This window comes from Salvia hispanica, chromosome 4 (genome assembly GCF_029641045.1).
Source record: "Salvia hispanica isolate PSC_SH4W2 chromosome 4, Shi_PSC_v1, whole genome shotgun sequence".
NCBI lineage: Eukaryota > Viridiplantae > Streptophyta > Magnoliopsida > Lamiales > Lamiaceae > Salvia > Salvia hispanica.
Window position 1 is genome coordinate 48,995,307 of NC_142695.1, and position 22,500 is coordinate 49,017,806.

The following is a 22,500-nucleotide window of genomic DNA, read 5'->3' on the forward strand; positions in this document are numbered from 1 at the left end:
AGTCGTCGACCAACCAAGATGATAAAAAGAGAATGAGATCCAGATCTAGATCTCACTCTCAAACACTCCACAATTCCATCATTTCTATTGGCGCTACAATCCTGCTTCATTTCTACCTGTAACTGTAAGTATATAACAAAATATATCTATCACGCTTGAAAATTTTTGAATGTTGGTGTAGTATTTGTCACTTTCTAAATCAAAGTTGGTAATGTTTTATAAATACTAATAGGCCACATTTTTAAGTAATACTACTAACATACAACGTGTGAATTGATTTCGTTTTTTTTTCTTATGTGGCCAGGGTTTCTTCTGTTGAGCTACTGATAATCTCATTCATAGGCATTTCAAAGGGTTCCATACCCAAAGACCGAAGCCCAGAATTTCTATTCGATCACACTTCTTGGGTTAGTTATAAATTCAGATCGGATATTTTATTTCTATAGAGAAGTCACACTTCAACTAATATGGCATTTTAAAAATATTTCATCCCAAATATAAATTACTTTGTTTATATTAACTTAACATAATTTTGGCATGTTTGGACTTGGTGCTGAGATAGTGAGTTTGTTGTACGGTAAGTCTCTAAAGAAAAAGAGCAAACTATATTAACCTAAAAATAAGTAGATTATAATTATTTCGGATAAAAAAATACCACTAATAATAACGGCAAAGATTCATGATCACTTTGAATGGAAACACCTAGACTTAAAAGCGTACAATTAATAACAAAAGGCAAAACTTAAAGTCCCCCTCTATCAATACTAGTGTAATTAAGAAAATAAAAATAAAGAAACTGAATGGAGAAAGAACACATATACTCTATTTTACAAATATCTTATTCGTACAAAATACATAAATGTCCGAGAAATATTTATATTGATTGAAAATTTGAAACAATTCTAATCAAAATCAAGATCATACAATACTTTTTTTTGTATCCTTTTAATTTGGAGATGATATTTTGCAAAATTGGCTTAAAAGAAAAACTGTGTTGTTGTCGTTTAGTATTGCAATCTGGTTATTGGACATCCAATACTGAAACGTATCCTCAATCAATTTTGAATTTTTTGGGAACACAGCTGTAAACACACACAAACACAAAAGAATTTATTGCTTTGATACGAATTGTAAAATTGGGTTTAACTAACTTTTAAGCGCTAGCAAATCTATGTTATCAAATTTTGTAGGTTAATAGAAAAAAATAACCAGTTCATTAATTATTTCTGATTCAATAACAATTAAATTTACATTTCTATCCCGGTAACAAAATTATCTCCTCTTTTTTCTCTCCCTAAAAAATAATGCCTTTTTTTTTGTTTGAATGAACAACGCAAATGGTCTCTAAACTATGCATTTTGCATGCAAATGATACCTAAATTTTAAAAATATATATAGTACTCCGTAGATAGTCTCTGAACTAAGGTGTAATACTAACATTTATGATACTTTTTCACTATTCATCACAATTTTACACCCAAAATGCCCCGAGCCATGAACGACATTTTTGGACTTTCATATTTAGGTACTGCATTTGATATTTTCTTTATCGCTCAATCTGGTACCGAATATGATATTTTCTTATACTCCCTCCGTCCCGCTTAAGATGACACGTTTTCCTTTTTAGTTTGTCCCAACTAAGATGATACATTTCCTTTTTTGGTAACTTTCTCTCTCCAATTAATACACTCAACCACTTTTTCTCACTCCTATTAAAATATCCATCTTTCTTTATCTCTCTACTTTAATACTTCACTCATCTTCTCTCTCTCCAATTAAACACTTTAACCAATAACTCCTAAAATCCCGTGCCGGCTAAGTAATGTGTCATCTTAGCCGGGACGGAGGGAGTAGTTTGAGTACCTAAAATAATTATTTACTTCACTTTTTCAATCACTTTATGTCAGATCTTTTTCTCTCTCATTCTCTAAAACTTTTAGAAAGTAAAAAATTAAAGAGGGAACATTTTTTTTGGTCCACGAACTTTGCCAAAGTATCATTTTAGGTCCGTGAACTTTGAAAATATCATTTGAGGTCTGCCAACTATGGGTTAATATCAATTGAAGTACTTTTTTACTATTTTCAAGTTTTTCTGGACGAAAATACCCTCAATATCATTAAGAGTATATATTTTTAATAAGAGAGAACATCTTTTTTGGTCCACGAACTTTGCCAAATTATCATTTTAAGTCCGTGAATTTGAAAAATATCATTTGAGGTCCATCAACTATGGGTTAATATCAATCGAAGTACTGTTTTACTATTTCCAAATTTTTCTGGACGAAAATACCCTCGATACCTTGAAGGGGATATATTTTTAATAAACTTATCATATACTCATAGTGTTTATAAATATCTTTACTATATATTTTTGACGAATTTTCTAGATATAATTTGACCTTCAATATTATCACTTAATTTTGTGACATGCAAGTAAAGTTCCTTCTTCATTTTTTATAATTAAAGAATTTGAAAATATTTTTGATGTATGAATACTCGTAAAAATTAATGTCGCAGTCAATAGATAATACTTGAATATTGATATACTGTAATACCTCAAAAATATTTTAAAATTATTTAATAATAAAAAATTAAATAAGGAACTTTTCTTGCATGTCACAAAATTAAGTGATAATATTGAAGGTAAAATTATATTTAGAAAATTCATCAAAAATATATAGTAAAAATATGTATAAAAAATATTAGTATATGATAAGATTATTAAATATATATACCCTTCAAGATATTGAGGGTATTTTCGTCCAGAAAAACTTGGAAATAGTAAAAAAGTACTTCGATTGATATTAACTCATAGTTGGCGGACTTCAAATTATATTTTCAAAGTTCACGGACCTAAAATGATACTTTGGCAAAGTTCGTGGACTAAAAAAGATGTTCCCTCAAAATTAAAATAAAAAATCATATAAATTCTTAAATACATTAATTATAAAAATTAAAATTATAAATTTAATTATAAAAATAATTTGTAGCAAAATTTGATTTTGATTGTGATTTAATTATTTCTTTAATATTAAAAATTTAATTTTTTTTAATTAACACTAAAATTTTAATTTTTAATTAATTCTAATTTTTAATATTTAATATTAAAAAAATAATCGAATCAGAATCAAAATTAAATTTAAGAATTTCGTAGTAGTATTTTTTATTTTAATTTTACTTTCTAAAAGTTTTAGAGAAAGAGAGAGAAAGAAGATGCGACATAAAGTGATTGAAAAAATGAAGTGAAAAATATCATTTTAGTATATTATATCATATATATAATATATATTCTTCTAATATATTTTTATATAATAAATATTATATATATTATATTAATTTTACATTATATATATTTATATTCTATTAGTATATATAAAATAAAATAAATTAGATATATTAAAATATATTATTTTTTTTCGGTTTTTCGGTTTTGTTTTGAAATTTTGGTTTTTTCGGTTTGGTTCGGTTTTTTAAGTTCGGTTTTTGGTTTTTCGGTTTTCGATTTTTCGATTTTCGGTTCGGTTCGATTTCAATTTTAGCCTAAATTCGGTTTTTCGGGTTCGGTTCGGTTTGGGCGAAAAACCGAACCGAAACCCGAATGCACACACACCCCTAACTGGTTGTATCCATATTATATGAATGGATTTCAAATTTTAATATACTTGACATCTAATATAAAAAAATAGATAGATCAAATTGAACTATTCAATTTGTGATCAATAGTCAACTAGATTAAACCTTGTCATTAAAACTGAATGTTGCAAAGTCAATAGATCAATTAGTGAATTATAGTCATCTAGTAACTATTTGACTTGTAATAACAAAAATTAATGACATGATTGAGATCTCATGTTGCCAGATGGTGATTTGATTAAAATAATTTTGAAGGTGCTTTAGAGTCAAATAATTGTTTAATATGCTTGTGATTTAATATTGCAACAATTTAATTACTGACTTATTCTAATCCAACCCCTTTAATAACACTAAAAACACGTTTGTATAATAGTATTTGATTAAATAAATTTTTTTAATATGCTTATAATCTAATATTACAAACAAGATAGATCAATTAGTATTTTTTTCTCATCCAACCTTTTTTTAATTAAAGGGTAAGCACCCTAATTATTTTATTTGGTTCGTAAGAGAGATAATAGTCTTGATTGATATCCAATGTTATAAAATGAATAGATCAAACCTTGTTATTGAGATTTAATGTCGCAAAGTAAATAGATTAATTAGTGCATTATTGTCATCTAGATTTGATCTGTAATAATAATAAAAAAAATTAATGACATTAGTCGTGATTGAGATCTCATGTTGCAAAATAGATAGATTAATTGGTGATTTGATTAAAAAATATTTTAATGTAGAGTCAAATAATTTTTTTAATATTCTTGTGATTTAATAGTGCAAAAATTTAATTAGTGATTTATTCTCATCCAACCCCTTTAATAACATTTGTATTTGATTAAATTAATTTTTGAATATGCTTAAGATCTAATATTGCAAACAAGATAGATGAATTAGTAATTTATTCTCATTCAACCCTTTTTTTTATGAAAGGGCAAGCAACCTAATTGTTTTATTTTTTTCATAAGAGAGATACTAATGACATTAGTCTTGATTGAGATCCAACATTGCAAAATAGATGGATCAAACCGTCATTGAGATTTAATGTTGCAAAGTAAATAGATCAATTCGTAAATTATTGTCATCTAGTAACACTATTTGATTTGTAACAAAAATATTATGACATTAGTCTTGATTGAGATCTAATGTTGCAAAATAGATAGATCAATTAGTGATTTAATAAAAATATAAATACTAATGAAATTAGTGTTCAGTTATTAGAGAAATCTTAATAACAATATTATTTGGGTTGAATGTGCTTGTTATTTGATATTGCAAGTAAATTTATTCTCATCCAACCCTTTTAATGACGTTAGTATTTGATTAAATAATTTGTGAGTGTGCTTATGATCTAATATTATAAAGGGTTTTTGGCTTTTTAAATCAAAATCTTTCCCCGAATTCCCGTTTTTCCCATGAACTATTTGTTTTTAAAACCACGAACTTTCATTTCGTTAGGATTTTCCCAACCCGACCCGAATAGCACATTTCCGACCCGAATAGCATAATTCAAAATGTTAAAGTTGTGTTTTGTTTATTCAAAAGTTGTCATTTGTTATGTAATAATTGTGATTGTATGTATTATTGTGCCAAATAGGATCCAAGTAATCAATTTAGTGACAAATAGGATTAAAATTGATATCTAGACAACTCGGGTTTCGTCGTTGACCCGCCGGGGGAAAATCCTAACAAAAACCCATAAAATAACACACATATATTTCAATTTAGTTAAAGTGGTCATCAAAGTATTAAAAGTTGTGTTGTTGAAAGAGAAATATCCATCTTTTTTCCAACTCCCAACAATATTAAATTATTGAATATTCCAAAGCAAACTCAACCATTATTGAATAAGTGAAATTAATCGTTGTGATATTTTGATCAAGCACAGTCTGTCATCAAGATTGATTTATTTTGCACAGTGAATCAATTTACCTCAAAATTATGGTTATATTTGAAGAATCAAAGATAATTCCAAATAAATGGTAATTTTACAACTAATGTTACTGATACGATGCAGATCGTATCGTTGTGTGGCGACGAGAGATCACCGGATAAAGGGTAGGTTCGTTCGCGGGATCTTCCCGTCGAGCAGCCTAGGGTTTCGGCCAACTAGGGTTGGACGAAAACGAAATTGCAAGAAATTAAAGACACGGAAAATTTAGGTAAATTCTGAAGTATTGATTATTGAGGTTTCAATGCACATAATCCCTATTTATAATTCTAAGGACCCTAGGTATGGTTCGACTCGATCATTCCAGGAAAGAACCATCAAGAAAATCCGAAACGGAGCTTATAATTTGCTCGACTCAATAGTTCCAAAAATAGATAATCCAACAATAATCTAGCTTCTTGGACTGCTGCGAAGATCTTCGCGGTTCCTCTCTTGCTCGCTGCTATCCTCCGGTGGTTCATCCGTCAGCTCTGGTGCGCCGTCGGGTTGGTGCACTGTTGTATCCATATCAACCCCTCCCCCGTTAAGGACCTCCTTGCCCTCAAGGAGCTTCGGAAAATGGCGTGCGATCACATCTCGAGGCTCCCACGTTGCTACTGCCTCTTCCTCGTCAGCCCATTTAACCAACACCTGCTCTATCGGATTACCATTCGTCAAAGCCGTGCGACTGTCCAGAATGCTCACCGGGCACACGGCAGAGCGGCTACCAACAAACTCACGCGGGAAATCAACATTCACATCCGACGATGCGCCCTCCACAAACGGGCGAAGCAAACTGACATGAAACACATCATGAATCTGGGACCCATGCGGCAGCTGCAGCTGATAAGCAACTTGGACAATCTTCTCTGTAACAACGAATGGGCCATAGTACCTCCGAGCTAGCTTTGCCGAAAGCGGTTTCGCCACCGAGTGCTGTCTATACTGCTGCAATTTAAGAAGAACCTTATCACCCACCTTAAAATGAACGTAATGTCTGTGCTTATTTGCATTATCACGCATCCGCTACTGTGCGCACTCCAAATTCCTTCTCAGCTCCACCAACAACGCCGACCTCTGTGCAATCAACTCCGCCACTGTCGGTTCGTCTCGGATTCGCCCAGCCGACGGCTATACCGCCACCAAGGCCGGAGGCTCGTGACCGTAAAGAGCTCGAAAAGGAGAGGTGCCAATACTCTCGTTGTGGAAGCAATTAAGGGCCAATTCCGCCCAAGGAAGAAAGTTCGCCCATTTGGTTGGGCGATCCGCGGTAAAAGCACGCAAATATTGCTCTAACCCCCTGTTTCGCACCTCCGTTTGGCCATCGGACTGAGGGTGGTACGCGGTCGAAAAGTGCAGCTTGGTACCACTCAAACGCAGCATGTCTTTCCACACATCGCCCAGAAAAATCGGATCGCGATCAGATACCAAGGTTTTGGGAAACCCATGGTGTTTTATCACTGTCTACACGAACAGGCGAGCGTCGCGGAAGGAATCAAAACGGGCAGGTAGCACGGCAAAGTGCGCGTATTTGGACAAATGATCGACCACAACCATGATGGTCGTATAGCCTTTCGAAAGAGGCAGTCCCACTATGAAATCCATCGAAATATCCTCCCAAACTTGTGTCGGGATGGGCAACAGTTGGAGGAGTCTCGCAGGCTTCTGCGTCGAATACTTTGTCGTCTGGCAGGTGAGACACGACGCTACAAAGGCCTTTCGCGCCGCATGTTCGGTCAATGGAAGAAAGCATTCAAGCGACGGAGCGTGCTCTCAAACCCCGGATGACCGACTTGAGGGGTACTATGATGTTCGTACAAGAGAGCTTCTCGCAGAGGAGAATCCTTAGCCACCACAATGCGGCGTTCCCAATATATCAACCCATCAGCCACTGAAAACTTGGGGTGTGCCGATCCATCATCAATCTGCTTCCTCAAATCGCACAATTCTGGCGCTGTAGCAGTTTCCTCTTTCAACAATTGTACAATGTCCGGCATAGGCTGGGCGAGAGCCGTCAATAAATCTGCATCTGCTGCTACATCCTCATCTCTGCGTGATAACGCATCAGCCACCCGGTTGGCAGCGCCGTGCTTCTACTCGATGGTAAACATGTAGCCCATCAACTTGCAGACATAAAGATGTTGTTCTGGTGTCTGCACGACCTGTTGCAAGAGCTCCCACAAGCTCTTCTAATCACTCCGGATAACGAACTCGCAGCCCAAAAGGTATTGCCGCCACTTCTAAACCACCTTAACTATCGCATAAAGCTCCTTGTGATAAGTGGAAGCACTTTTGCGCTGCGGTCCTAGTTTCTTACTGAAATAAGCAAGGGGATGCCCGTTTTGCATAAGGACGGCCCCAACCCCGAAATCAGATGCATCTGTCTCCAATAGAATGTTTGAGTAAAATCCAGAAGGTGGAGAAACGGAGCCGCCGTCATGGCACGCTTCAACTCCTCAAAACTCGCCGTCGCAGCAGGGGATTAAACAAATGAATCACGTTTAAGCAGGTCGGTGAGAGGAGCCGCAATAACCGCATAGTGGGCGATAAAACGCCGATAATAACTGGTGAGGCCCAGGAATCCATGGAGCTGTTTCACGGTGCCCAGCGTGGGCCAGGCGACCATCGCCTCAATCTTGGCAGGGTCGGCCTTGAGCTTGCCTTCGGTGATTAAGTGCCCCAAATAGTCAATCATTATGCTGCAGAATGAACACTTAGACAGTTTAACAAAGAAACGGTGGATCTCCAAAATTGATAAAACCTGGTCAAGATGGTAGCTGTGGGACTCCAACGTAGGGCTATAAACCAAGATATCGTCAAAAAAGACAATTACCGACTTCCCCAAAGGTGGCTGAAAAATACGGTTCATAGCTGATTGAAAAGTAAATGGTACATTCGTTAGTCGGAACAGCATGACCAAAAACTCGAAATGTACATCATAGGTGCGAAACGCCGTTTGTAAGTATCTGCGTCGTGCATGCTAATCTGGTGATACCCTGACCGGAGATCCATCTTAGTGAAGAAGCGAGCTGCACCTAATTCATCAAATAGCTCGTCTGCCTTCGGGATTGGAAAGTGATCCGGCACTGTAGCCTTGTTCAATGCCCTGCAATCAATACAGAACCGAAATGTTCCATCCTTTTTGCGCACCAACAAAACTAGGGAGGAAAAAGGGCTCTGACTGCGTTGAATAACACCCTGATCCAGCATCTCCTTAACCTGCTTCTCTATTTCAGTTTTCTGAAAATACGGATATCTGTACGGTCGCACGTTCACCGGCCTGGAGTTTGGCAAGAGGTGGATACGATGGTCTAATTGGCGCACCGGTGGCAGGCCATTGGGCAATTGGAACACCACTGCATGCTTGGAGAGGACGGCCTCGACCTCTGGCGGCAGATCGGCCGGAAAAACAATAGCGGTTTGTGAGGGCTCCGTCGAGACCTGGTCCATCGGGATCAACTCATACAGCTTTAAAGCGAAGCATGCGACACCAACGACGCAAAGGAGGTCTACGACAGTTGCGCCGGTGGCGGATTTGCCCCAGAAAGGACGATCAGCTTATCACCACGCACAAACTCCATTGATTTGGCAACATAATCCGTCGTCACCCGGCCTAATGATTCCAACCACTCCATACCCAAGATAACGTCAGGGCCATGCACATGCAGAACATGTAAATCAACAGAGAAAGGAGTATTTTGCATGACTAGGCTGGTTGCTTTACGCATGTGCGAACATAACAGAGATTCCCCATTTCCAACATAGACCCGAAACGGTCGTACTGCAGTGAGCGGCAGTCGAAGCCTCTCTGCAATCCGTGGATGTAGGAAATCGTGGGAGCTTCCAGTGTCCACCAAAACGGACACGGGTACAGATTCGATCATTCCCGAAAGCGTGAGGGACTTGGAAAGGCGTTGACAAACGTGGCCCGTCACCCATTTTTCGGGGCAGAAATAACAAAGGCCCAACCTCCTCCGGTTAGCTTTCTGGGCTGCCGACAGTCGAATAATCGGCGTGGATGCGGTGTCTTGGGAGCGCGGTGCAGAAAACACCGGTTTGGCACCCGAAGCCGGCGATGCCTGGCTGGTGGGGCCAGTAGGTGCTGAAGGCGCAGAAGGTTTGTTATCCCGTCACTGCCACTTACGGCGGGAGTAAGAGGATGGCGTTTGCATTAAGTCGGGCCTGCAGGACGCCAACTGTGTTGCCAGTGCGAAGGCCACGGCCAACGTCGCCAGGCGGTGGAGGAGGACCTCGTCCTGGATCGGTTGTTTCAGCCCGGCAACATACAAATCAAGTAGCACGTGATCAGGAACACCAACAACTTTAGTTTGCAATTTCTCAAAAGCTAACTGATAGTCAGAAACTGTACATGTTTGTTGTAGTTTCTTGAGAAGTCCCACATGGCTGATGTAGCATTGTGGATCAAAGCGGCGTCGTACGTCGTCCAAGAATTCGGACCAGGTCACAAAGGCATTGCTATCGCAATAGTTCCAGATCCAGTCCGCAACATTCGGCTCAAAAAGCATGATCACATAGTGGAGGCGCTGTGCCTCGGGTGTACCAACATGATCAAAATAAAACTGCACACCCCAAATCCAATTGTTGACCTCCGTTCGGTCAAACCGCGGTGGCTCCATCTTAACCTTGGGTCGCCTCTGATCAACATCGAGGGATCCGGCTGATTGCGTCGGACGTGGTGGCCCCCAACAAGACGTTGCGCTCACCATCCGTGTTCTCGGTAACTGAATGCAATCCACTGGCCGACGTGAAGGTTGGTCCTGCAGCCAAGGTTGCGATGACGGCTGAGAAACCCTAACAGTAGTCGGAACCGCGCTCGCAGCATCCGTAAACCTGAACTGTGGGAAAGTAGTCGGCGGAGACAGCCTTAGGGTTTGGAGAAACCTGAAGAGAAAGGCGGAAGAGATATGTCCCCAATGTGCGGCCCCACGATAGAGTGGGTGTGTAAGTAAATATCGGCACGGTATCAGTAGACTGCGTCGAATAGGGTCTGGAGAAAGGCGGCGCCGCCGACGGACGAATCATGGTTGACGTGTCCCCGAATCTCAAGTCTGGCCCGTCCATCCGTGTCGTCAATTCACTAATCACGGCGGTTAGTTGCTCCAGTTGGGAAGAGAGCGCAGTTATATACGGGTCCGGAGTCACCCCTGACATCGGTGGAACTGTGGTGGCGCCGATCGCCTCCGTATGTCCAATACCTGAATCGTTCACAACCATCTTCGAAGAAGACACGGCAGAAGGAAGAGAACAGGTGAAAGCAACAGATGATACGATGCAGATCGTATCGTTGTGTGGCGACGAGAGATCGCCGGATAAAGGGTAGGATCGTTCGCGGGATCTTCCCGTTGAGCAGCCTAGGGTTTCGGCCAACTAGGGTTGGACGAAAATGAAATTGCAAGAAATTAAAGATACGGAAAATTTAGGTAAATTCTGATGTATTGATTCTTGAGGTTTCAATGCACAAAATCCCTATTTATAAATCTAAGGACCCTAGGTTTGATTCGATTCGATCATTCCGGGAAAGAACCAACAAAAAAATCCGAAACGGAGCTTATAATTTGCTGGACTCAATAGTTCCAAAAATAGATAATCGAACAATAATAATAAAAATATAAAAAGGTAAAAATGCTATGCTAACGGGAAACAAAATCCTTGAACCAATCTGGCTTCTTCGACTGCCACGAAGATCTTCGCGGTTCCTCTCTTGTCGTGCCTTCCTCCTCGCTGCTATCCTCCGGTGGTTCATCCGTCAGCTCCAGTGCGCCGTCGGGTTGGTGCACTGTTGTATCTGTATCAGTTACTATCTCTTCACTGCTGCATCCAACCTAGCAGATTGGATCCACACTTGAAACAAAGACGAGATAATTCTTTGTTAAACTAATTATACCTAATGCACCAATAACCTACTCCATCTGTTCCATAGTAATAGAGTTATTTTGTCATTTCGGTACGTTCCATAGTAACATAGTCATTTCCCTTTTTAGTAAAAGTCAACACATTTTTCCACACCTACTTTACTCTTTCTTATTTTTTTTCTCTCTTCATCCCTCTGCCTTTTTCATTTTCCACTTTACTTTCTCTTTACTTAACTCACCTAACACAATTTTTTTCATCTCCGTATCGAAAATAAACGCCTCCATTACTATGGAATGGAAGGAGTAAAATTTAGCCTTCTGCTTCCTTAGGAACACATATTTGATGGGATTAATTTCCCCAAGAAATTGCTTTTCCAACTATTGAATCGGTCGAATCAAATTTCTTCTTGTTGTGTAGCGTGATAAGAAATTAGGAATGGGCAAGAGGCGCAGGAATACATTAAGTTGTGATAGTAAATTTGAGAATTGAAAAAAAGATGAAGAGAGAGGAATTGATAAATAGAGCAAAATTAACGTGGAAGAAAGAAGCTAGAGATATAGGAGTGAGGAGAAATACGTCCCCGTCGGTGTGCCTAGTTATTATACTCCACAGAATGTGAAGAAATATTAAAATTTGCAGAATATTGTTGTCATATAGTAGTACTCCATTAAAAAATTGTGTATTAACTTCTTACTTATTTTAGGATCTGTAAGATGTAATTAATGCATTAGTTAAAATTTTAAAAGTAAAAGAGAGGGAATTCAGATAAAAACGAATACGAGGAAGGCTAATTAAGTCTTTTTAATTAATCCACTAACTATGTTTAATATTTTAATATATAATTAATACATCAACTTATTAATATAACTTTATTTGATTGTACAAAATTTGGTTATTTATTACTACTATCACTCTGCGCAACGCAACGCTTCTGTTTGTAAACTCACCATTTCTGTTTGTAGGACACAAAACAATGGAAGTTGAAACTGCTGCTGCGGCCGCCTTCATTAATGTTGCAATTGAAAACGTGATCAACTTCTCAAGAAAGATGTCACTAGGAAAGTTAAGCAAGAGTCTGGAAACTGTGCAGATGATGTTGAACAATGAAGAGATGACGCCGAGCGTCACCTCTGAGGTTTTCACACAGTGGCTGAAGAAGCTTGGACCTGTGGTGTTAGATGCTGACAATGTTGTGGATGAACTCAAATATCATCTTCTCTCCAAAGAAATCAACATTTTCAAACCTCACACCATCAAGGCTAAGGTACTAACATACTTGCCATCCCCTATTCTGGACACAACTGAGATAATCATGGCCCCTAAAATCAATGAAATCAATGAGAAGTTGGAGCCCATTATCAAGGAAGGTAAGGATGCTGGACTCATTGGGGGAGCCGTGAATGCACCTAGTCAGTTTATTGCTACTGGAGGAGAGACTACTGTTTCTTCTTTTCCTGCTCCTGTTTTTGTTGGAAGAGATGATGACGTGCTCAAATTAGCTGACAAGCTCATCACAAACGCCACCAAGCAAGAGAAACATGTGTTGTCCATCCTTGCAATTTTGGGCATGAGCGGAATGGGAATAACAACATTGGCTACAAAAATCTTCAGTTGTGAAAGCATCATCACTCGATTTGGCGAATCACGTATTTGGGTGCATGTTGGCCAAGCTTTTGATCCAATCATTCTTTACACTAAAATCCTTGCAACATTTACTTCTGATCCAGCTGAGAGCAGGGATGACATTCTCAAAAGGCTTCAACAATCTTTAATAGGCAAAACTTTTCTCCTTGTTCTTGATGATGTCTGGTATCATGATGTTGTGATATTGGAAGATTTTCTAAAATCGTTGAATGGAGTTATTACTACCAAGGGAAACGCCACTATCATCACTACCAGGGATCAAAAGGTTGCTGAAACAGTGAAGCCTTTTCACATTCATCAACCTAAGGCCTTGTTAGAAGAAGAGTGCTGGTCCATAATAAAAAACATAACTTTTGGAGATCAAGGTGTGCAACCAGATTTTGAGGAGAAAGGAAAAGATATTGCACGAAGATGTGGGTCGTTGCCGTTAGCCACTTATTTAGTTGGGGGAATTCTTCGTGGTAAAACTCAACAACAATGGGAGTTGATTGCGAATACATTGCAGTCCCAAGATGAGCAGAAACTTACCTCAGAAATATTGAGATTGAGCTTTCAGAATTTGTCTCCACCATCACTGAAGATGTGCTTCACATACTGTTCAATTTTCCCAAAAGGTCACAAAATTGTTAAGCAGGAACTGATTGAACTATGGATGGCACAAGGATTTCTTGAATCAAATGATAAAGATGACATGGAGTTTGTGGGAGGCACGTTTTCAAATGTACTTGTACACAACTCAATGCTTCAAGTTGCAGAGACGGATGAAAATGGAAATGTGGAAAGTTTTGTGATGCATGATTTGTTGCATGATCTAGCATCGTCTGTTTCAGGTTCTCAATATAGTGGAGATGGCTTGGTCCCAGTCCACTACCTGACTCTCGAAGAAAAATCAAGTCCTGTCACAAAAGAAATGGCAAAACATGTGCGCGCGTTATTCGTGGAAGGTGGTGAAATTTCTGATAACATGCTCTCAGACTATCCAAGTCTACGCACTCTTAGTCTTACAAGGGTAAAAGAGTTGCCTGATTCAATCAGCAAATTGATACATTTGAGAAATCTTAATATTTCAAAGTCATGGATTACACAATTGCCAGAGTGGATTGGTGAACTCCATAACTTGCAAACACTAAGAGCCGATACGAAACATTTGTGGAAACTGCCAAGTACGTTGAAGTACTTGATTAACTTGAGGCATCTTTATGTTCTCTCTCGTGTAAAGTTACCGGCTGAGATGGGGAGGTTAACTAATCTTCGAACACTGAGGCACTTTGCAGTGGGTGAAAACAAGGGCTATCAAATTGAAGAGTTATAGAGTTTGACCAATCTCCAAGGAGGACTACGTATTTCTAATCTGGAAAAGGTGCGTGACAAAGAAGAAGCGGCCAAAGTAAATATACATCGGAAGCAAAACTTGTCTGAGTTGGAGTTGGAGTTCAGATGGAGTGAAGAAAGGGAAGGTGAAACAAATGATGAGAGTGTACTGGACGGCCTCCAACCTCACCCACACCTCGAGAAGTTAGGAATTGTAGGATTCAAAGGCAAAAGATTTCCATTATGGACTCAGCGGATGGCTGTACGCGATGTGCCACTTATTAACCTGATACAGTTAACACTCGCCGGGTGCTCAGAGTGTGAGCAAATTCCGAGGTTGGAGCACTTGACAAATCTCAAATCTCTTTCTTTGATAGGATTGAAGAAGGTGATGCACATGAATTCTTCATTCTGCAATTTAATGTCTCTCACCATACGTGATTTGGAAGGATTGGAAAGTCTCCCACACTGGTTATTCTTGAAGAATCGAAATCTCTCAAAATTGGAGATTATTGGATGCGCCAAATTGGAAAAGTTACCATATGGGCTGGACACCCTTGATTCTCTAGAAGAGTTAAATATAACTAAGTGTCAAAATATGAAGATGATCGTTAATCCATGTGACGGAGAAAGACTATATGCAAAAGGGATCCTTCGTGTGCTGAGGATTGTAGGATGCGGAGAGCTGAGGGAATTGCCACGTCAAATGGTGGAGTTGTGGGTACCGTTGCTTGAGGTACTGGAATTGTTTGAATTACGGAGCCTAAAGAATCTACCAGTGCTAATCGGATGCCTAGCAAAATCAGCTCGTCTTAGAGAACTGAAAATTGGATGTGTTCCTCAATTAATGAATACTTGCTGTGTTGAGAGTTGGCATTTTGGCAACTTGCAAAAGGTACATCTAGATGTTAGTTGGGAGAGTACTGAAGTTACTGAAGAGAAGGGTAATGACTTCTTGAAAGGAAGGCATTTTGGCAGCTTGCAAAAGTTACATTTAGATGTTAGCGGGAAGAGCAGAGTTTCCATTGAGAATGTGAATGACATCTTGCAAGGTTGCTGCAACTCACTCACTCAATTATGCTTATTAGGAAAGGAAATTTGGGAGCGGGTGCCAGAATCAATTCAACATCTCACTCTTCTTTCCAAGTTAGAGTTGCACAACTTAGGAATTGAAGAATTGCCTGAATGGTTTGGGAAACTTTCATATCTAAGTAAGCTATCTCTATCTAGTTGCATCGAGATGAAGCGTCTGCTCTCCTGGGAGACATTAGAAGGCCTCACTGAATTACGGGTTTTAGATATTAAAGACTGTCCGAAATTACGAATTGGATTTGAGGGGCGCAACACTTCTCATCTCACCATCAAAATTGATAACAGCTGGATTAAACCGTACACCAAGTAAGTATCAATTGTTTTTCTTTGTTCACGAACTGAAATACTCCCTCCGTCCCGGATAATTCGGATCACTTTGACCGGGCACGGGTTTTAAGAATTGTAATGGAAAGTGGGTTGAAAAAGTTAGTGCAATGTGGGTCCTACCTTTACGTATTAGTTTTATTATAAAATGTGAGTAGGAATGAGTTAGTGGAATATGAGGTCTACTACCAAATATGATAAAAGTGAAGTGAGATAAATTATGTGGGACGGACCAAATGGAAAACTGGGACGAATTATCTGGGACGGAGGGAGTAACTGTTATGATTATGATAAAAAAAAAAAAAAAAAAAAAAAAAAAAAAAAAAAAAAAGTATACCTATGTTATTGCAAAACATAGAACTATCATTGTGTTACTTAGTTTTTAGGTCATTTTATCAAATTTGAATTTGAAAAATACGCAGGTAACTTTTAGATAATTTTAGATCATTATTTTTAAAATGACCTAGAAACAAACTAACAATAATATCCAAAAATGACTTGTATTTTGGTTATATATTCCGAAATATATATACTCCTGCAAGAAAAATAAAAAAACAGTATTATCATTTGATTACAGACAGTTCCACTTTAATATCATGCATTTTTCTCTGTCTGTCAGCGAAATCGTGGATGGAGGTATATCTTCTGCGGCCACTGAATTTCTTTTAAAGAGCCTTGGCAACACTTTCAAGCTGGAAAAGAACTCTGGCAACGTAGGTGTCAATGGAGATATCGAACAACTGCAGAAGACTTTGGTCACTGTTCAGAGTTACTTGAATGACGCCCAGAACAAGTCTATTGGCGAAGATGATGTCAAGGTCTGGTTAATAATGCTTCAACAAGTGGCTTTCGCTGCTGGTAATGTTTCAGATGAATTCAACTACAGTGCTCTCCACAGCACAGTGAAGAAACTGAAATCCAAGGCCAAATATAAGGCCCTATCAAGGCTCCCATCCTTTAATCAGATCCTACGTCAGATAAAAATAGCTTCGATGATCAAAGATATCAATATGGTATTTGAATCAATGATCCAAATGGCGGAGGATTTCGGTGTTCAAAGCAAAAGAGGGAGAGAACCTGACGCAGCTGATGCTAGTGCTTCCTCTGATTCATTTACTGTTGATCCTATCTTTTTTGGAAGGGATATTAATCCAATCTTTTTAGGAAGGGGTAATGATGTCCAAAAACTAGTTGAGACTGATATCCCAGGAGATACCATATTCTCCATCATTGCAATTGTTGGAAAGGCTGGGTTGGGAAAAGAAACGTTGGCAAGGACAGTTATCAATCATGAAGAGGTTAAGGCTCGATTTGGATCATATGTTTGGGTTCATGTTTCTCGAAATTTTGATCCAATCGTGATTTTAAAAAAAATCCTTTATGCGTTGACATCAGAAACTAATATTGGCGAAGTTGAGACCGAGGAAAGTATCCTCAAGAAGCTTCAACAAGCTTTGAAGGGTAAAACTTATATTCTTGTTCTTAATGATCTTTGGAATGAAGATGATCTGAAATGGAAAAAGTTTATTAATTCGATATCGAGAGTAACTTCTATGAAGGGTAATGCAATTATCATCACTACCAGGGAATCCAAAGTTGCTTCATTAGTGAAGCCACTTCACACTTACGCTTTGAATGGCTTATCAGATGAAGATTGTTGGTCAATAATCAAAGCAAAAGCTTTTCCAAATGGAGATGACCGGGACTTGAGACCATTAGAGACAAAATTGTAAAAAGATGTCAGGGTTTGCCGTTAACTGCCAATATACTTGGCGGAGTGCTTAGCGGTGAATCAGAAGAAGAGTGGTCCTCTATCACGGAAAAATGGCTTTCATACGAAGAAAATGTATTCAAAATGAGTTTTGATCGTTTACCTTCATCATCACTCAAGATGTGCTTCGCATATTGTTCAATTTTTCCTAAAGGTTGCAAAATTGTGAAGAAGGAACTCATTGAGCTATGGATGGCAGAAGAGTTTCTTCAACCGAATGGACATGACATAGAGTCCGTGGGCGAAATGTTTTCTAATATACTTGTACACAACTCTTTACTTCAAGTTGTAGAGAGAGGTGCCTATGGAAATGCTTTGACCTATGTGATGCATGATCTTGTGCATGATCTTGCAAGTGCTGTTTTATGTTCGACAGATGACACCAATCAATTCCGATACTTGTTTCAGGGAGATGAGTTAATTCCCATCCCAGAAGGACCAACAATATATTTGATGCGTACGTTAATCTTTAGAGGCGAAAAGCTTGATACCACCATGTTCTCGGGTTACAAATCTTTGTATGCTCTTACTCTTGACTGTGACCGTGTCAAAGTGTTGCCGAGTTCCGTTCGTACGTTGAAATATTTGAAAAATCTTAATGTTTCAAGAACACGAATTGAATCTTTGCCACGCTGGATTGATGAACTCCATTACTTGCAAACCTTAAATGCATCTACAGAATCTTTGAGAGAACTGCCAAGTACGTTGAAATACTTGACTCGTTTAAGGCATCTTTATCTGTGCCATGATGTAGAGTTGCCTGCCGAGATGGGGGGGTTAACTAATCTGCAAGCACTCAAGTTTAGAGTAGGCGAGCACAAAGGATACCGAATTGAAGAGTTGGGGAGTCTGAACAATCTCAAACAACTATCCATCTATAACTTGGAAAAGGTGCGTGACAGAGAAGAGGCTGAGGAAGCAAATATCTCTAAGAAGAAAAACTTAACCGAGTTAAGGTTTGAGTGGGATACAAATATAGATGGTGAAAGAGAACATGATGAGGCTGTGTTGGAAGGCCTCGAACCTCACCCAGGCCTGAAGATGTTGAAGATTGCAGGATTTAAAGGAAAAAATTTTCCATCATGGGCTAAGGAAATGAGTGGGTTTGACAAGCTGATTGAGATAGCACTTAGTGACTGCCAAGTATGTGAACAAATCCCAGAGCTAGGGCGGTTGCCGAATCTCAAAACTCTTAGTTTGTGGAGATTGAGCAAAGTGAAGTCCATAAATTTTTCATTCGAAAGGGGTATGGAAGGTGTCATTTTTCCAACACTTGAAACCCTCTTATTGACAGGTATGCCTGATCTGGAAGTGATACAAGATTTTGGCGATAAAGTGAAGGTATTTCCAAGGCTTGTATCCTTGAAAATCTTCTGTTGCAACAAATTGGAATGTCTCCCAAGTTTGTTATTCCAAAAGGCTCATGGTCTCAAGGTAGTGGATATAAGGCATTGCTCTAAGTTGAGTGGATTACCAGATAATCTACACACTCTCGATTCTCTAGAGTCAATGACTATAAAAGGTTGTCAAAGTCTAAGGTCGATAGTGAAACCAGAGAGCGGAGGAACGTTCAAATTCCTTCACAGTTTGGAGATTCGTGATTGCCAACAGCTGAAGGAAATGGTAGAGCCACATGCGCCTTTGCTCAAGAAAGTGTCTATGGTGGAACTAAAAACCCTACAGAATCTACCCAAGTTTCTTGATTCCTTGGAACACTCGCATTCGCTGGCACAACTGACCATTGTAGGTGTACCTCAATTCACATCCAACATTAATGTTTGGGATTTCCAAAAATTGAGAAAATTAGAGATCGATGTTACTATGGAGTCGTCAAGCGAGACTAGTGATGCCATTAAGAAGACAGTTGATATCATGCTGCAAAACTGTTGCTCAACACTTGGTGAGCTAAAGTTGACAGGGCTCGAAATTTGGGATGAGGTGCCTGAATCAATTAGGCGGCTCACTGCTCTTTATAGTTTAGAATTGGAGAACTTTGGAGTTGATAGGTTGCCTGAATGGTTTGAGGCTCTCTTACACCTAAACAAGTTATGTCTATCTAATTTTCCAGAGTTGACGCATCTGCCCCCTATGAAGAGATTCACCCAATTGCAGGAGTTCCACATTTGCAATTGTCCGAAAATAAAGATTGAATATGAGGGCCACAAAATTTCCCATCGTTGTGCCATCTACGTTAACAGTCACCTGCTTTAGATCTCCTCTTCAACTGTAAGTACTTCATCGACCCTTAAAATATTGCCCATTTTTCCATTCTAATATGCATCTCAAAAAAAAATTTATTCCATTTTTGCACACTACCCTTTATATTTTTGTCTAATTATTTCTACTTATATATAAAACAAAGCATGTCTCGTACACTTACCTAACTTTTATTATAAAATACAATGCCCACAGAATAGAGTTGAACCATTTTTCCACTACATTTAGTATTAAAATTCGTGTTGGAATGAAATCGACAATGGTTTAAGCCTCTAAGGGACGGATTGATAAAAAAACTGTAGCTACTATTATTACTATCAGCATAGTATTTTATTTCTTATATCTATCATTACTGTAAAATGTACCTAACTTCTAACAGCATTAATTTGTAGCAATACAACTTCTGTAATGGTTTTATGGCTGGAATTGTTGCAGGCTGATCAAGTTACAAATCTCACTAATTGTGTTCAGTCATATAATGACAACAAAATCACTGTGTGTAAGAAGACCAGGTTAGTTTCTTGACAATGACAAAATGTTAACTGCAGTTGAAGATCATTATAATTTTATTTACTAATACCAAGAAATGATTTATTTGAAATTTTCATTCCAAGATAGCTAGGAGAGAAACCGTGGAGCTAGATAATCTTTTGAATGTTCTCTTAACCTTGCACCTGCTAGTAATTACAATGAAATTGTTGAAAATGCATGTGTTTTCACTCTTGAAATAATCAGCCATGAAGTCTATTGGATCGTTGGTACTAGGATTTCAATTTGTTTCGATTGAGATAATGGTTGTATATTTTTCTGTTTTAGAAGCGGCTACAGAGATGAGTTTTGCTGGGAGAAAAATCAGATTCTTGAATAAATTTAATCTGAAAATGGTTCAACTTACAAAGACTCTTCATTCTATTATTTAAAGATGGAATACTAGACAATTCATTTAGGAAATGAAAACACATGCTATAGAATTAATGACTAATGTAATAATCAACCAACCGTCTAATGACACTCTAAACAAAAAAGCATAATTAAACTTTTGATGCACATTAACTACATAGTCAACATTATGATCTGAGTGTTTAATATTCCTGATGAATCAGATATGTGAAATGAAGCATGACATTGACAACAAAAGCTTCTGTTTTGGTAATTTCAATTTGAATTATTTTTTTTGTTTTTTCTCTTGGTGTTAAGGAGTTTCTACTTTGATAGGTTGCTCATTTTACATCTAAATTGTCATGTAACAAAAGTAGTACTACAAGGAGCTTTGTTAAAAACTTTTAATTGAAGCACAAATTAAGAACTCATACATATTGTGATCATGTCAGTACATGCCTCTCTATATATACACATGGGATCAATTTCATAGTGACGGGAAAAAACTTTATCATCCACTTCTGTAAAAGTGGATATAAGAAATACACATTTTAAAAATTGCTACGTCTCGAATAATTAGCATTTTGTTTATTAAATGTTATGGAGTAGTACTATAATTCAAAGATATGATGCAATGTTAACTACTCCGTATTTAGTTTTTTTTTTTTTTTTTTTTTAGACAATGATTGAAATGTTTCTAAGCTCAAAGTGCATATTCAGGCGATGTCCGAATCACAACAGGTTAGTTGTCATGCTTATTCTGGTAAAAAAATCACGTCCCAGTTGAGAATAACATAATTGTAGTCAGTTAATTCAATGATTTTAGTTTACCGGAGACGAGGAATGTTCATTCCGTATAGAAAATTCCAAAATTTCGGTAGACTAGAATCATGAAAGCCACGATTGGAATCATGTAATTTTCAAATAGCATCGTGTCTCATTAATTTTGGCAGAACTAACTTTGAGCATTGATACAGTGAGAGAGAGATTTCGAAGGGAGAGTATTAAACATGAGCTGATGTGGCTTGTTACGCACTAAATTTTATGAAATGAAGATCTGAAACAGTAAATATTACATCCTTTTCTGTGGATATGCATGAGTATGAATATTTAGAGGTAGGTATTTTATACAGCTAAATCTATAGTTCTGACTTCTGTGTGGTACCTACAGATTAATGTTTATACAGCTAAATCTATAGTTCTGACTTCTGTGTGGTACCTACAGATTAATGTTGCACTTAATTGGGGAAACAAAATTTCATCAACAACTTTTGGACCATCATTTCACTTGTGATTGTTTCATTTTTGCTAACAGGGTAATTCTCTTATTTTTATATATCATATTTTTGCTTTAATAATAAATAATAGTTTCAAATTAATTTATGTGTGTTAATAATAAGTAATTTATGATTCCTGCACGATTGCATTTCCGATCTCGTGATTGAATCTCTCCTCAACTATGCTTGCTTTCTCACTCCTCTTCTTTCCAGGCGTCGAATTGTTCCTGACCTCCGATGATTTTGACAACCTCTGGCCCTCTTCTCATCTTCCCCTTCCTCTACGCATCTGAGATTTCCATGGCTATCTGACGGAAGAGGATCTCGAGCAAATCCTTGAAATACCAAAATTGGAGGGCGACACAAGGAAATAGCCGAGAGAGAATGATTTAATTATGTATGAAATATTAGAAGTTTTAATTAATCTCATATTATTATACTGTATTAATTAGTTCAAAATGACTTAAGTAGTGTTCACCGTTAGTTTTGTGACTATTTTCATTTGCTTGTGATTTAAAAACCGAAGGAAAAAAAAAATTATGGTAAAGTTT

The 22,500-nt window shown here is 37.9% G+C and overlaps 2 protein-coding genes and 1 pseudogene across 4 annotated transcripts; 2 read left to right on the forward strand and 1 right to left on the reverse strand.

Annotated features, from left to right (window-relative positions):
* LOC125195296 (putative disease resistance protein RGA3) lies at positions 1-14,391 on the forward strand. 2 transcript variants are annotated; one of them, XM_089056240.1, is made up of 4 exons: positions 1-124; positions 305-407; positions 5,648-5,792; positions 12,397-14,391. In XM_089056240.1, the coding sequence occupies exon 4, from the start codon at positions 12,408-12,410 to the stop codon at positions 14,388-14,390; it is 1,983 nt and encodes a 660-aa protein (XP_088912366.1). In that variant the 5' UTR covers positions 1-124; positions 305-407; positions 5,648-5,792; positions 12,397-12,407; the 3' UTR covers position 14,391. The 2 variants fall into 2 exon arrangements, with proteins under 2 accessions (XP_088912366.1, XP_047949426.1); XM_048093469.2 differs by lacking the exon at positions 5,648-5,792.
* LOC125195295 (uncharacterized) lies at positions 5,972-9,010 on the reverse strand. Its single transcript, XM_048093467.2, has 5 exons — positions 8,496-9,010; positions 8,060-8,259; positions 7,810-7,940; positions 7,354-7,653; positions 5,972-6,538 (listed from the first exon to the last, which is right to left on the reverse strand). The coding sequence occupies exons 1-5, from the start codon at positions 9,008-9,010 to the stop codon at positions 5,972-5,974; spliced, it is 1,713 nt and encodes a 570-aa protein (XP_047949424.2).
* On the forward strand, positions 14,391-22,432 carry LOC125196526 (putative disease resistance protein RGA3; annotated as a pseudogene). Its single transcript, XR_016128762.1, has 7 exons — positions 14,391-15,787; positions 16,425-19,802; positions 20,229-20,305; positions 21,352-21,413; positions 21,650-21,788; positions 21,898-21,988; positions 22,163-22,432. The product of XR_016128762.1 is annotated as a putative disease resistance protein RGA3 (transcript).
* The last annotated feature ends 68 nt before the right edge of the window (positions 22,433-22,500 follow it).

What these genes read in the sequence shown, in the direction of transcription:
- LOC125195296 (XM_089056240.1), top strand. Translation starts at nt 12,408, where the DNA reads ATGGAAGTTGAAACTGCTGCTGCGGCCGCCTTCATTAATGTTGCAATT.
- LOC125195295 (XM_048093467.2), bottom strand. Translation starts at nt 9,010, where the DNA reads ATGGACCAGGTCTCGACGGAGCCCTCACAAACCGCTATTGTTTTTCCG. An exon ending in TCTCACCGACCTGCTTAAAC is followed by an intron (nt 7,941 to 8,059) that starts GTGATTCATTTG and finishes TATTGGAGACAG; the next exon opens with ATGCATCTGATTTCGGGGTT. An exon ending in AGCTTTATGCGATAGTTAAG is followed by an intron (nt 7,654 to 7,809) that starts GTGGTTTAGAAG and finishes ACCATCGAGTAG; the next exon opens with AAGCACGGCGCTGCCAACCG.